Source organism: Crocuta crocuta, unplaced genomic scaffold (assembly GCF_008692635.1).
Source record: "Crocuta crocuta isolate KB4526 unplaced genomic scaffold, BGI_CrCroc_1.0 scaffold303, whole genome shotgun sequence".
Classification (NCBI taxonomy): Eukaryota; Metazoa; Chordata; class Mammalia; order Carnivora; family Hyaenidae; genus Crocuta; species Crocuta crocuta.
This window is the reverse complement of record NW_027528276.1, coordinates 1,470,791-1,487,187: the sequence shown is the minus strand read 5'-3', so window position 1 is coordinate 1,487,187 and position 16,397 is coordinate 1,470,791. Positions and strand designations below refer to the sequence as shown.

The 16,397-nt window shown below is 41.9% G+C and overlaps 1 protein-coding gene across 3 annotated transcripts in view; it reads right to left on the bottom strand.

Annotated features, from left to right (window-relative positions):
- THRAP3 (thyroid hormone receptor associated protein 3) overlaps positions 1–16,397 on the bottom strand; it is a 63,628-nt gene that overhangs the window by 8,701 nt on the left and 38,530 nt on the right. For all 3 annotated transcript variants that reach the window (XM_077753118.1, XM_077753120.1, XM_077753119.1), the window contains 6 exons: positions 10,772–10,939; positions 5,815–6,720; positions 3,565–4,278; positions 2,470–2,642; positions 1,602–1,713; positions 492–576 (listed from right to left, as the gene is read on the bottom strand). In XM_077753118.1, coding sequence (XP_077609244.1) covers positions 492–576; positions 1,602–1,713; positions 2,470–2,642; positions 3,565–4,278; positions 5,815–6,720; positions 10,772–10,908 — 2,127 coding nt within the window. In that variant the 5' untranslated portion in view covers positions 10,909–10,939. The remainder of the gene's footprint in view (positions 1–491; positions 577–1,601; positions 1,714–2,469; positions 2,643–3,564; positions 4,279–5,814; positions 6,721–10,771; positions 10,940–16,397) is intronic.

The window sequence follows — 16,397 nt, the reverse complement described above, 5'->3', positions numbered from 1 at the left end:
AACAGTAACCAACAGATGATAAATATGGTACAATGTTAGGAAAAAAAAACCAAAACTGTGGACTAGCTGTTTAAAACAGTCTACCATGTTAAGATATGAATATTTCACTCTCCTCTGACATGCATGTCTTTTTGAAATCATGGTTGGAAATAGTGCATGTAATATAGTTGATTTGATAATACTTACAAGCAGAAAAATATCACAAAAAGTTTCTTCTCTCATCATGGGCACTTGTTCCAAAACTCCTCTCTTTTTTTTCTCAAGCTCACCTCAATAGACTTTGGGGTCATTTACCATATTCTAACCACTTCACAAAGGTTGTTGATACATTTAATAAAAATTAACCCTTTGTAGTTCATTTTTAGAATTATGCCCATCCTTAAAAGAAAAACACAAACTTAAGTAGAGAGTAATTTAAACAAACACATTTCTGTCAAGTTCATGCCCAACGCACTCATTTTGTTGGAATTATGATCAAAGCAACAGTTCACCTTGTAGCCAGGTTCCCGTGGGCTTTTCATTTCATCATGAGCCAAACCATGTTTTCTGAATGTACTGGGAGAAATGTCTATCCTCCTAAAAATTGAAAACAGAAAAACTACTTGATATCCCACAGCATGAACATAGTAGTGGTTAACATTTTAGTTCAGAAGTTGGCCAACAGAATCATAGACATTCCTTTCCATGGTGTTTCACAACTTACACATGTGTGTTATTTACATTCCTTGCTTATATATTCATACTCTCGCATCGGTGTGTCTGTGAGCACACAGGCACATTCACACAACACAACCTCTCAAACTCAAACCAAAGAAACTTCCCATTCCTTCCCAGAACTGTTACAGCCAGGAAGAAAGACTCACCTACACCCACACTCATAATCTCAAATTCACATCAAGAGTACCCATGCCCTGCTAACCTTGAAGGGCAGTTCCCATCCTGGGAATAAGAATATAATGGCCCATTATTTATCTGTGAGATCCAGTCTAGATGAGACAACAATGGCCTGGCACGCACACAGCCCCCAAAGACCCTAAAACAAGAAGACTGTTGCAGAAACAGGGTTCTCCTACCTACAGCAACAGGCTCAAGAGCAGACTATGAAGAAATTAAAGAAACAGCCCAGTTTGTTTCCAGACAAAACCCCTAACTGCTGAATATGCTCCCACAACTGAATGTGATATTCTTTAAACCCACTGGGCTTTTAAACCCTTTGACATCATTCTAGAAGCTCTCCTACCTACTGCAAATTCTTCCCAAGGAACTGATATATGGAACACAGGGGTTGCTTACAGGAACTTAACATTTACTCCACCTATAGAAAGTTCACAGTGGTCTCGGGTTACCATCCGTTAGCTTCCAACAATATAAGGATTCATCTATATCAAAAGGTGGGTCCTCCTCAGGCCCAAAGTTAGAAACTGCGGTCATCAAGGCATGTCCTTTCCACTCAAACAAACGCCCACTGTTACCCTAGAGTCTGAAGAATGTTTAACTAAGCCCTGCCGCTAACACACGTAACACTGACAAAAACAAGAGGAGTTTATTATCTGATGAGCAATCTTTTATGGCCACCTCCAGTGTAAGGCTGAAGTCCTCACCTGTGTATCTCTGGGCTTTTCTTGTTTTTAGCCGCCTCCTGCTCAGTTCCCCTCTTTAGGTACTTAGTAAAGCGCTCATGCAATGTCATTCCTGAGGACCCAAAGTGATGCTCTGTGGGAATTCAAAGAACACGTTATGCCACCAAAGGCAGAGCATTCAACTCTTCTACATGAACCTGTAGCCACAGAGATATAACTCAAATCGTCAAATACATGTGACAAACGCACTGGAAAGAGGAAGGAAAAATGGCTGGTTGGGACACAATCCAACGCTGGACTGTGTCTGGGCTTCCACTGTGGGACTCTCATGTCTTAGGACATGGACACAAGGAAACCGAGAGCTCACTTCTCTGTGAATCAGAGCAGCAACTCCCACTGGAGTTTAAATTTCAGGTAGAACCTGTAACTGGCCCAATCCAGCTTCTTTATCACTTCTCTCAGCCATTCCCCAACCTGCCCACCTCAATTTGCCCAGGAAATGGTAGAATAATGTAGGGAAGAAATTCACACCAGAGTCTCTGAGAGACCACTACAGGCTTTCATCTGCTAGAAAGGAAAAGACAGAGATACTGGAAAAGCCACTTTTCCTACTTTCTTCTGCAAGCATTTTAATGATACGTGAAGAATATTATCTATTCTCACGAGCACAAGTTACCAGCATTTTGAAATGTTCAACTCTGTAATTACAAAATGGAGACTCCTCCTTGGAAGGAATTTCCTTCAAGCCAGTCCCTAGCTTCAAAGGCCTTTTTGATGAGATAAGGGGCCCCAAAAGGCTCCCTTAGTCACCCACTCATCCTTCTGCTTGTAGCAGAGGAAGCTAAGCACACAGAAAGGGAGTCTCAAGCAGGCCAGGGTCTGCGCTCACCTTTAACATGGTGAACAATGGTCACTATATGCTGGGCAAACAGTTCAGAGGGGCTCCGCTGAGACTGAGCTGACTGTATGTGCTGGAAAATGGAACGAAATTCCTGTTCCTTTTTGTTGCTATGGACTAGATCCCGACAGAGCTTGCGTTCCTGAGCCAATAAGCCACTGGGTCTGAAAAAGAAACATCAGGAGGCCCCGTTGTAACAAGATATACAGGAAGTCAAAACACCCAAATCTTAAAAACGCAATGCTTTTTTTCCCCAGGAGTTCTAAATTTACCCACAAAGTTTCTTTTTGCTTCCTACCCAAGTTTAAAGTAATTTCAATGGACCATAACTATGGAAAAGGGTATCCAAAAATCTCTCTTCCCTTCTTTCAGTGGGAGTCTTTAACAGGAACAAATGGTCAGGGTAAAGTACTGAACATCAGTGACTGTTTTTGGAGTCGCTGCTAGTTTTAACACACACAACAAATAGAAAAGTAATTTAAAAGATCAAATAGCTTGGCCAGCCAGGGCCACTCAGTGAAGTGACACGGGTAAGTGGGAGGTACCTGGAATGCTGCTCAGGCAGACTTCCAACTGGCTGTGCAGTTTTCACACCAGGTACGAAACAGAGTCAGCCTGGGCCTTCCCATTCTTTCATAAAGTTCTGCCACACACCCCTCCACCCAAGCCTCAACTTTAAAACTGCTACATTATGTGATGGAGGACTGTAATAACAGACTCTGGTAACCAGCTAAGAATGGAGAAATGGATTCTGGATGGCTCCACAGGCAAAATCATCTTAAGTACATTTAAGGGGAGAAAATGGGAGGACAGGGGATACGGGGTAAGGTAATAGACAGAGTTTGAGAGGGGACCCGGCACCCAGAGAGCCAGTCACTAAAGACTGAAAAGATGCTTCACCACCCCTGTGATACTGCCCCCAGCACACACTTCTCCACTGAAAACAGGTCTATATCAGCTATGAAACTTGGATAGCACAGGAAATACAGGGGAGGCCTGTCCTGGTTCCAGAACATCCTTAGAAAGAGGGGTTAGGAGATGCCCCTTAGACCACTGACACCCTGAGGTTTAAGGACTACATCTCACCTGGCAAGGTCCTCGTCAAAAGAGTCCATCCGGACATTGACCTGGGCCTCTCGAGTAATAGAAAAGGAAGACTTCCCTGAGGAAAAGTCTCCTTTGGCGCCTAGCTTCTCTCGGCTCTCAGAGGTCTTTCTCGGGGGAGGTGATGAGCTTTTCTCCTGGACTGCTTTGTAAGCGGTCACTCGGAAATTCTTTTCAGGCACAAAGCCCCGGTGCCCACTTTCGGTTCTCTTGGGCCCTCCCCGATCCTCCTTTTTGGATCTCTCTGAGAAAGATTCCTCCTCCAGCTCCTCGGTTTTCCTCTGCTTTTCCTTGCCTGGAGGTGCATACACCAGGCCCTCCCATTTGCCGGACTTCTCCTCCTCCTGGTTTTTGCTTGCACCTGCTATAACTTTCGACATGAATTTGGGTTCATCATCAAACTCCGATTCCTTCCTTCCCTTCGCTTTGTCCTTATCTTGATCATCCATGTCCTCCTTATGGAAGTCAGCCATCTTCTTCTCAAAGTCGTCTCGAAGCTTATACCTTTTGGGAGACTGGCTGCCCCGAAAAGACTTTTCAGCATCAGTTTTGGGAGCAAATGGATCAGATTTCATTTTTGCATCACCCAAGCCCGTGTCAGAGAAGCTCCCTTTTTCTTTCATTTTCTCTTTATCGGTATTTGTTTGTTTCTGTTCCTTATCTTTTCCATTCTCGGTCTTCTGCTCTTCTAGGTACCTAGTTATAAAGCACAAGGGAAACACAAACGAGGCTCCTTTAAGCAACCTGATCCAAACAGGCATCATTTGTTTCTTTTAAATTCTCTGAACAAACATGCCTTGTAGATTCCAGTGTTACCAAAGGATTTTCTACTTGGTTACTTTCCAGTACTTTCTAAAAAGTGGCCCTTAACAGATCTATGAACTTGGATGCCATTTAAGAGAAAAATACATGGCCCGTGGAGCTGTGTCTTACAAGAGCAACCAAAAAGGAAACAGCAAAGGTAATTTTTTAGGATACTAAAAAACAAAAACCTACTTACCTGTAAATGGTCTAGGAAAAAAAAAATTAAGGTCTTATCCAACCTTCACTCAGTCACTTAAAATCTGCTTTCAGCAAAATTAACATAGAATGTTCAACCTTGGAATGTTTTGCTTTTTATACAACTCACATTTGGAAATACAAGTCTCAAAAGAGACTTCATGTTTGCTTCAAGTCACCTAGAAGATCTAAATATGAAATATACTGCGAACACAAATAAAAACAAAATACAAGTTAATTGGGGGAAGAGGGCAAAAACCATCCTACTCGTTCTTATGGAAAAGCAGAGCTCGCGCCCGAGCCTCCTAATGAGACTCCCAGTCCTGGCAAGGAACCACACTTACACTTTAAAGCAGACTCACTGAAGGCTGGAAAGTACAGAGGCTGAACATCTCATTTGTGCCATTAATGAAGGAAGTATAATCAAGTTACAGCTGCATGAATATGGCAAAGAAGAATCAAAGGACAGCAAGGCACCAAAGAATATGCTACTAGCAAAGGGGGAAAAAAGGGAAACCCCCCGCCAGGTTAAGTCCCTCTTGACAACCTGGTCCCAGTGCAACTTCCTTGCTCTGTCTCTGCCATCCCAATCCAGCCAGCACATGGATTCAGGTTCCAACTCTCATCAAGTTCCCCAGAGCAGAAAGACGGAAGCACAGTCATGTCCTCTCCTAACACACAGCCTGGCTGGCTTCTACTGGGATACACACCCACCTTGTGATTTTAAAACAAGGGCTTACTGGACTAAGCCTCAGGCTTTCCCATTCTGCCCAGTCTCCTCAACTGGAGGGTGTGAGGGTACAAGGTGTAGCTCTTCACCATCATGGGCTGAGGCAGATGGATCACAGCAGATGGTGGGTCCTACAGGGTCTAACATCTCCAATGAACCATTCATTTTGGTAAAGACAGTATTTTTTTGATAGCTGACCCACAAAACTCTACTGCTCTCTGGCTTACATTGGTAGAATCCAAGGCAAATTTTAAATGTGAAAACACCATTGCGGAGCAGTCTAAAGAAACTTTATGCTGCAACACAAATTCAGGAAGGTAGGGAAGCTAGCGTTAAGCTACAGGTTTCCTCGGATGATGCTTTTCAAGTTTCCTAACGCAAAGTTTAGGAAACAGGGATTACCTTATTACCATTAATCAGAGCTCTAACTCCGATCACATTACAATTAAACTGCCAGCTGGCGAGATAAAAACACAAGCAGGCAGAGGAAACGAGATACTTGCCTCTTTGTATAGGCTGCTCCTCCTGAAGCAGCACCCTCCTCCTTCTGAGAAGAGCCATACGTGGAGCCAGTGGCTGGTGGACTCTTACCCACAGGGCTCTTTTTGGATGGACTCAAGGACCCAGAGCTATGATCAAATGGACCTTGGTGTGTCCCAGCCTGGTACCCAGCACCACTCTGCAGAGTTGAGCCCATCTGGGATGTGCTGGAAAGTGGAGGGCTAGGTTTTGGCACAGGGCTAGGACGCGGTGAACGCCGCCTCACCACCACAGACTGGAGCGGGCTTTTGAGAGCAGGGCTTCGCTCCCGGGGACTCAACTCAGAAACGGCAGAGGCCCGTGATGCAGAACCAGCACTGTACGTGGTAGCATCTGGCCATGGTTTCGAGCCGTCAGATGCTTTCGTATCTTGAGAGGTGCCTCCAGAGAACGTCTGCTCCTTGGCCTCATCTCCTTGGTTATCCCCGGCAGCCTGAGATGGCCGGCTATCCTTGGAAGAGGACTTTTTCTCCTTTGCAGACTTGCGCTTAGAAGATTCAACTCGGCTGTGGTTGGAGGAAGAACGAGAGGATGAGGAGCGCCTCGACCTGTCAGAGGAAGACTTATCGGAGTTTCTAGAGTGGCTCCTGGACCTCGGTGAAGGGGACCTTCTCTTTGGGGACCGGGATCGGGAACGGCCCCGACGAGGACTGTAGGCTTGCCGGTAATTCTGCCAATTCGAGCGGTAGTTTCCATAGCCTCCTCGGTTATACTGGCCCCACGGATAAAAGCCTCTGTTGCGCCCACGGAAATAATAGGGCCTTCTATAGCCTCTGTTGTGACCTCGGAAATCCCGATTCTGATATACTCTTGGGTGATTTCTCTCTCTGTTATGAGCTGGAGAATAGGATCTGGAACGAGACCTAGAACTGAAAAGGGGGAAGGGGGAAACATTTGAATTTCTGACACAAGCCTTTTTATTTAAGAAATCCCTGCCAAAGAGGTAATAGTTTGAGAGATCCTGTTCTTATGTATTTTTTTCAGTTTTGTTTTCAAAGAAAGGGCACAAATTTAAATACTTAATCCCATTGCTGACCCATATGAAGTACAAATATACAGAAACAAATCACTTTAACAATGACACACTGAGACGGCTTCATTAATATTGTAGCACTTTTTATATGGAAACGTATTTCTATGACACCTAAGAGAATAATGCTCTTAATACAGTAAACTAAAAAACCCACTTTAATACAGCGTACACACTGCTTAAGAGTTTCACGTGGGAATTTATAGGCCCCTACACCACTGGAAGCCGGGAAGAACGCAAGCTCGAGTCCGCAGACACAGGCCCAGACTAGGCAGGTCCCTGGCCCCTACAATGGTATAACACTCTATGCATCCTATTCAGCCCTCTCTATGTAGGACCACTTTCTTAGATTCCACTAAAACCATGGGTTGTAAACACACAGTCCCAACCAAAGAACACTTAAATAGGAACTGGGAGATGCAACTGCTCAGAGCTTAAAAGAATTCACTGAAATCAGATCAGCAAAAGATACATATACTGTTTATTTTACTGGGGACCTGAGGGCACCTGGGTGGCTGAGTCAGTTAAGCATCTGACTTCAGCCTAGGTCATAATCTTGCCGATTCAGTGTCTCTCTCTCTCTCTCTCTCTCGGCCCCCGCCCCCACTCACACTCTCCCTCTCTCAACAATAAACATTAAAAAAAAAAAAAAAGTACTGGGGACCTGGAAATGGCTTCATTCCTCAGGTGGTCAAGTTTCTGTTGCTGAGTTACAAGACCCTACCTCGGTGCCACAAGAGGGCACCATCTGACCATAAACAGCCAAGGAGGTTAAGTAAAGAAAACTACAAAACCAACCCGTCTTCAGGCACCACAGCCCACACATCTTTCAAGTCGACCTAAAGCCGAGAGTTGTGTTCTTCATTCAACAATCTGAGACTCTGATTGGGCAAAGAGACATTTCCAGAACCATGGAGATTCAACAGTAACCTCATTTTGTAAAAATTCCATGCTTATGAATGCTAGGCTTGTCAATGACAGGGAGCCGTTTCCATCCAAAAGCCAAAAGCTGTTATCTGTTGGTGTAAAAATCCACAGGGGGTTCTTGGATACCAAATGTGCCTTGTCAACTAGGATACACATTGTTAACATAAAAATATGTAAAATTACTAGAAAAGTCTTCGCAAAAATATTTTCTTTACATATAGTAGAATAGAAACCTTCGGTTAATCAATAGAATTTTTCATAACAGGCCTAACTAAAAACAAATTTTACTTGCCTATTTGTTTTATAAGTAACTCCATTTAGCAAATATGACAGATCGTAACTAAACAAATGGTGTTTTTAAACAGAAACTTACATTTAATTTAATCTACAGAAGATAAAATGGGATTGGTCTTCTGCTACTTACTAACCATGGTTCGGTTTCAGGTTCTTTATCTACCCCAAGAATAACTGTGACCCACAAAAACGTATCATATTGCTGGCTAACAGTTGCTATTTAAGTACAATGAAAAAAAACTTACCTTCCATACTTTTCATTCGAAAACAGTAACAATATAAGAAAAGAAGGAAGAGGCAGATGCAGGCTATGAAACTGAATAGGACCCAATTAAATGGCTATACTTGAGGGAGGTGATGCACCACCAGCACTAAGGAGGGCTTAATTCATGTTCCCATCCTCAGAGGCTACTGCTGCTTCTCTGTCACCAATTACTAGTGCGGGCCCTGTGGCACACTGCATCCAAAACCCGCAGTCATTGCACAGATGCAGGAACATGAGTCTCTGCAGATTGCAAATGAAGGTATTTACGAGAAGTCACTTAAAAGGATACAGTCTGTGAAATACAAGGAAACAATCAATTTTCTCCAATTCTGTAGAATTCAGCAGTTAAGTTAATTTAAAGGCATGGTTTCTCAAACTCTCTGGATAGTATATTTTCCTTGTAGGAGAGGAAAAACAAAAGAAAAAAAATCATGGAACAGATAAGCCAGAAATAAAAAAGTGAACATCCAGTGGCAAATTTATCTGTTTCTAAAAAAACAGAGATGTCAGCCTAGAACGGAGTATAAAAACATGTTTTCTAGTGGAGAAACTCCTTCAAAATAACAATCTTCTCAGTATAAGATAGCACATAAAGTGGCTCCAGTCCTACCCCAGCACATACCGCCCGAGTTATTTTTCCCTCGTGTGCCAAGTCAATGACCATGCCAAATAATCTGTAGAATACGAAGAGATCTGTCCAGACAGATCTGCCCGGAATCCCAGCTATTACAAATATTTCAGAGCTGGTTAGCATTTCCCAATTTGGTTTGTGTCTGTTCAATTCTGTCATTCAGTTTGGGTTGTAGCGCCTCTTGTTTTTGAGCCAATTACTTAATTTCTATCTACTAGATCAAGTTGTTAAAGTGCTACCCTCTTCAGAACCAACCGAACTAAGTTGAAGCTGAAATGGCCCTACTCGGACTCTGGGTGCAAGGCACGAGTTAGTTAGTATGAGTCTCTGCTCAGTCCTATGCCCTGACAGCAACTTCCCAGGGCAGATATATTTGGTGGGTTTCCCTCTTCTTTTTTCGGGGGAGGGAGTGGTGAAAGGTAAAGTTCACTTATATTGACTCTGGCACAATGAAGCCACAGTCTCTAGCCTAGGGCTTGAACAAAGTCTGGCATAAAAAAATGCATGTCCAAAAAACACAGAAGAGAGGGGGAGAGGCTAGGACTCATTACCCTCAAGGTGCAATATTATCTTTTAAAAAAAAAATCTACTGTTTCTTCTGTTTGAGGAAGAGACGCCATATATTCTAACTTCTATCCCAATCATTAATATTTACGCACACTGACTTTCTGTTCCCCCTCTGGTCTGAAATCAATCTGTCCAGGCAGGCCTCTCACAGATTCCATGTAAGATGCTGGGAAGAAAAACAAATCCCACCAACCATCTCCTTAAAACGTTTTAGAAGTACCACACAGGACGGTGGAAATAAAGAACACAGCTTAATAACTACTTTTCCTGAGGTCTATTTTAAATTCTGTAATCAATTCATTTAACAAGCGAATGAGCAGGGGGCGGGGTTCCAAGTGGTGAGGCTGAGGAACCACTTCCTTGCCTGGTACCTGATTCTGACAATAAGAACGAAGCTGTGCAAATATCCCCCTTTGGTATTTAAATACACTGATATTCACGTGTAGAACCTTATCTCTACAAAAACGTTCTTGTCTGCTCACAAGAGAAAATTAAAAGTTGTGAAGAATGAAAAACTCAACTCACAACATGTTAAAAGAGGAAAGGAGCTGGTGGCTTAGCACCCCATCTAAGACATAACTGAAACGTGGACATTCACTGAAAGATGTGAAACCTGACTGAATTAAAAAATACTGGCAATAAATTCAAAAGAATTATTTGTACACTTAGGCACAGAGATATCTAAAAGGGTGATTTTTAGATGGTTTCGCGGTGTTTTACTAAACAGACACAGCTTGTTAGAACTGGCACATTAGGTGTAACAAATGACTCCTGTTAAGTTTTTGTGGTTTAATTATGTTATTGAATTAATAAGGCTTCTTTCTTCGCAACATTGCTCATACTATTAATCCCCTTAGCTATCTTTTCTTTGCTGATGATACATATAACCTTTGGTCCAAAGCCTCCAAAAGTACTTCAGGAATAAATCAATCAGGTGTAGAGATTTGAAGCAAGCAGCTCAAATAAAAACAAAATGCTCTTTCTTCCAAAGTAGATGAGAGACAGTGCGTGCTGGCAGAGGAAAAAAGGAATTAGGCAAACAGTATGGCAATCTAAGGTGGTTTGGATTCGCAGTGTTTGCAGAGACCTGTACTATCTTACAGCCCAACCTTCCACCTCAGCCAACCCCCCACTCCATTTGACACTCTTGAGAGATCCCCCCTGACCGATATAACAGCTACCCTGATATACAACACATGCCCTTACCTCAGCCTGCGCTTTCTTGAACGAGAGACAGATCGACTTCTGGACCGAGACTTCGAAAATGAACGAGAACGAGATCTTGATGCAGATCTTGAGCGAGAAGAGCGAGATCCAGACTTGGATTTGTTGGTTTTTGACATCTCTGAAGAGAGGGTCACTTTTCAATTACACCTAAAGTAAAAAACAGATTCAAACAAATGAGGGAATACCTCTGCAAACTTGAACTTCTCTGGACACTTAACAAACAATTCCTTTTTTCAAACAGATGAAATGACTGATTAAAAACACTCTCTGCCCTTTTATCAAGAGGGATTTCTATGGTATTCACACTTCACTAAAATAAAAAAAATTTTTTTTTTAGGGGCAGGTGGTAGCTCAGTCGGTTAAGCATCTGACTCTTGATCTCAGTTCAGGTCTTTATTTTCAGGGTCATGAGTTCAAGCCCCATGTTGGGCTCTGCACTGGGCATGAAGCTTACGTAAAAAATAAAAATAAAAATTTGGGGGGTGCCTGGCTGGCTCAGTCAGTAGAGCATGCAAACTGATCTCAGGGTTGCGGGACTGAGCCCCGTGTGGACATGGAGCTTACTTTAAAAGACGGGGAGAAGGGAGAAGGGGATCTCTGGGGGACTCAGTCTGGTTAAGCATCCAGGTCATAATCTCATGGTTCATGAGTTTGAGCCCCTCATCAGGCTCTGTGCTGACAGCCTGGAGCCTGGAGCCTGCTTTGGATTCTGTGTTTCCCTCTCTTTTTGCCCTTTCCACAACTCGTACTCTGTCTGTTGTTTCTCAAATATAAATAAACCTTAAACATTTTTTTTTAATTTTTCAGGATGAGATTTCTAAGCTGCACAATCCCCAACAGACACACCACAGTAGCAAATGGAAAATCTGACCTGTAACTGTGACTTGGAAACACAATAAACCACTTACAAAGTGAGAGGAGCTACCAATGATTTGGTACACGTAGTCTTTTTTCAATAAGCAGCCAAGTTTTTCAGACTAAGTCGGCTGTTAAAAGTATTGAGAAGACCTGGGACAGGTTTCCCAATTTTTTTTTTAAATTTCTTACTGTTTATATTTGAGAGAGAGAGGGAGGGAGGGAGGGAGAGGGGCAGAGAGAGAGGGAAACACTGAATTCGAAGCAGGCTCTAGGCTCAGAGCTGTCAGTACAGTAGAGCCCGATACAGGGCTCGAACTCATGAGCTGTGAGATCATGACGTGAGCTGAAGTCAGATGCTTAACCAACTGAGCCACCCAGGAGCCCCTGGGTTTCCCACTTCTCAAAAAAGAAACTCCATGCAATGATGGCTTGATACTGAGTATATGGCAACATCTGACCACTTCTCTACTCCCTAGGCCTTAAAGCCATGAGGCAAATCCTTAATATTTCATTCTAAGAAAAAGGTTTAAAAATATAAGAGAACACCACAAAACGGTGTTGGGAAAACCGAACAGCTACATGCAAAAGAATGAAACTGAATGACTTTCTTATACCATACACAAAAACAAACTCAAAATGGTTAAAAGATCTCAGTATGAGACCTGTAACCGTAAAAATCCTAGAAGAGAGCACAGGTAGTAACTTCTCTGACGTTGGCTATAGCAACATTTTTCTAGATAGGTCTCATGAGACAGGGGAAACAAAAGTAAAAATAAACTATTGGGACTACATCAAAATAAAAAACTTCTGCATAGTGGGGTGCCTGGGTGGCTCGGTCAGTTGAGTGTCCATCTCTCGATTCTGGCTCAGGTCATGATCTCAGGCTTGCAGGACCGAGCCCCATGTCAGGCTCTGTGCTGAGTCTGGAGCCTGCTTGGGATTCTCTCTCTCTCTCTCTCCCCGTCTACCCTGCTCACACTCTAAATTAAAAGTTAAAATAAATGTGTTTTAAATAAAGCTTCTGCACAGTGAGGGAAGCAATCAGTAAAACAAAAAGACAACCTATTGAATGGGAGAAGATACTTGCAAATGATACATGCGATAAGGGGTTAGTACTCAAAATATATAAGGAACTCATACAACACCAAAAACAACAAATAATCCAATTAAAAAATGGGCAGAAGACACAGACATTTCTCTTCAAACAGGACATACATAGATGGCTAACAGACACACGAAAAGATGCTCAACATCACTCATCATCAGTGAAAGGGAAATCAAAACCACAATGAGTTATCACCTCACGCCGGTCAGAGGAGCTAGAATCAAAAACACAAGAAACAACAAGTGTTGGTGAGGATGTAGAGAAAAAGGAACCCCTGTGCAAGGCTGGTAGAGATGCAAAATGGTATGACCACCATGGAAAAGAGTATGGAGGGTTCCTCAAAAAACTGAAAAATAGAACTACGCTATGATCCAGTAATTCTACTACTGGGTTTCTACACAAAGAATTTGAAAAGACAGATGCATCCCTCTATTTACTGCAGCATTACTTACAGTAGCCAAAATGCAGAAGCAGCTCAAGAGTCCACCAACAGTGAATGGATAAAGTAGATGTGGTGGAATAGAGTATCACTCAGCCATAAAAACGAGTCAATTTTTGCCATTTGCAACAACATGGATGGATCTAGTGGGTATTATGCTAAGTAAAATAAGTCAGAGAAAGACAAATACCCTATGATTTCACTCATATGTGAGATTTAAGAAACTAAAACAAGTAAGGGCGCCTGGGTGGCTCAGCTGGTTAAGCATCTGATTTTGGCTCAGGTCAAGATGATCCCACGGTTCCTGCTTTCAAGCACTCTGCTGTCAGCGCAGAGTTTGCTTTGGAGCCTGTCTCCCCATCTCTCTGCCCCTCTCCTGCTCGTGCTCACTCTCTCTGCCTCAAATATAAACTTTGAAAAAAGAATTTAAAAAAAGAGTAAGAGGGAAAAAAAAGATATAAACAAAAAAAAGACTCTTAATTATACAGAACTGATGATTACCAGAGCGAGGCGGAGGCAGGTATGGGTAAAATAGGTGACAGGGATCAAGGGCACGTTTATCCTGAAGAGCACTGAGTAATGTAGAGAACTGTTAGATCCCTATGATGTATATCTGAAACTAATGTAACACTGTAGGTTAATTATACTGGAATTTTTTTTTTAATGTGAGAGTATTCTAAAATACTCTATCTTAATACCATAGTGGCATGTACTATGTCCTGTAAGATATAGGATATTAATCCATAAACATAGTCCTAAGGTAATTTAAAAAGTGAAGAACTGTCACTTTCTTTTAGCTCTTCTTTAGCATCAAGAATCAACCTTTTTTTGTGGTCATTTTCCCATGAAAAAACAAAATCGTCTTTTTCCTTTTCTTTCCTCCCCCGCAGGAATGAATGGATGGAGAGCCTCAGAGTTGCCCTGACAAGCTTGCTGCGTTTGGTCAGCAAGGTGCACTCTATCAAGCTGTCTCACTTACTCTCCATTATACTCTACTACTACAACTGAGGACACATCCAAGGAAAGGTGAAGTGCTATATAGCATGTGTAAACAAGGGATCAGTCAAAAACCACAAAGCTAGTTAACAGCCAAACCAGGCCAAAATTCTAGGGCTTATTCTATCACACCTCACTGCTTCACTGCTTTGCTGTGCTGACCCTGGCTTGTGAAGGGAAAATGATAATCAACAAACATTTCACCCTCCCCTACCTCTCAGATTTTGTTATTCAGAACTCAGCTCAAAAGCCATCTCCTCAGGCGCGCCTTGCTGGCTCAGTCTGTTAAGTGGCCAACTCCTGGTTTTGGCTCAGGTCATGATCTCATAGCAGGTGAATTCAAGTTCAAGTTCGCTCCAGTCTCTAATTATTACACTCAAGGTTTAGATACAGTTTTTAAGGGCTTTTAGAAAGGAAAGGAAGTCCAGGAAGCTGCTATCACTCTAGATCACAGGGGAAGTAACTATAACCATAAAAAAGGTTTAGAGGACGGAAAACTGCTAGGAAGCCAGAGAGACAAAGGATCATAAGTAAGAGATCGCTAAATGAGGGCACCAAAGACGTGGAGTCTAGTTCTTGCCAAAGGGATGGAACTATTGTGTGCTCCAGGAAGGTCAAAGAGATTTCCATTTGAAGCCGATTTTTGGCAATAGTGTCGCTGTACAAAGCCAAGGCAGAGAACTAAGTTAGTTTATTCAGGGATGATGAGGAGGTGGATGTGTAACTGAGCAATTTACAGGAATTGAATATTGAAAATGCATTTTGTTTTTCTGGTTGCCCTTCAGCATATTTTGGGTTTAGTCTTGCTGATTGGCTTTATTTCTGTCACAAGTTTAGGGCTATTTTTGCCTTGTAATATCTCTGCCCAATCTTCAAGTTTAGCTTAAGTCAGAAAGAAAAATCCTTTCAGATCACTGGTATTGTCCACCTGTTGTGGACATTACCAAACTTTGAAAGAAAAAAAAAAAAAAAAAGAGCGGCAAGTGAGTGTTGAAATATTCATTTCGCCCCCAGAAACTGGAAAATTACAAAGCTAACTTTCATTAAGAGGAAGAAAAACTTGTCTAAACAGAGATAAAGCCAAACCTAACATCCAAACCTAACATTTCTAAATATAACCTTTTACTAGAATTGACAAGTATGCTTAAGAGTCACAATACTGTGATACCACCCTTACTCCTATTCCTGGAACTCTTTAAATGTGAATTGAAAATAACTTTAAAAACATTATACTCCGAGAAATAAGTGCAGTGACTTTGGATGATACGAAACCACAGCTGGAGATAAGCCAATGAATCACTTAACTCATTTGAGAGGATGCTAGATAAGTGGATAAACAGCTAAATTAAAATTTAAGCAGACTTGATTCTGGCCTTCATGGAGCTTTTGGTCTAGAGGTGCTAAAAGACAATAAATAAGGAAGTGAGCAAAGATGTAATTACAAATTTTGGTAGGTACCAAAAGGCAAAGACCACATAACATTAGTAAACTTATACAGAGTAGTACTGACTTATTTTATTTAGAGAAGATGGTGAAAAGTTGGCATTTAAGCTGTCACCTGAAGAATAACAAACAGTAAATTACAAGAAGAAAAGGGAAAGGAAGTGTCCAAAAGACATGAAGTTTTTTCTCTCGATATCCATAAATACATATATAAAGATACCCTTTCCAGTATAAAGTATGGACAAACATTAAGTAAAACCATTTGATCAAATTAGGAAGAGTTCATTCAAAACCACTCTCGATTCTATTTTGAAGACTTTTAGACTTCACGTGATTACACACTTTTCCTGTTTCTACCATTTCTTCTGTGTCCATGTTCTACAAATATATTGGGAAATAAGACAAACATCACCTTGGAAATCAATTTGGCACCTTTCTACACGTTACAAACTCCTAGCACTTGATTTCTGTTCAAACTAAAATTTCCCCAAAGGGAAGTTTTGCTTCTTCAACAAAGCGCACTGTTCCTGGAGGCTGTTTCATTTAGAATATTATGAAAGAGTCCAGTCCTTACAGAAGAACTATGGCTTAATATGACAGCTCATGGCTATGAAATGTGGCTCAGGTAAAAACATATGCCCTCAAACACAATATGGGTAAAAAACTTCTCCCAGTGAAGGTAAGGAAGTGCAGTCCCTCCACCAGCTTTACAAAAAAACCCACCAAGGGACAAGTGGCAATCAACACTTACTATCCATGATGTG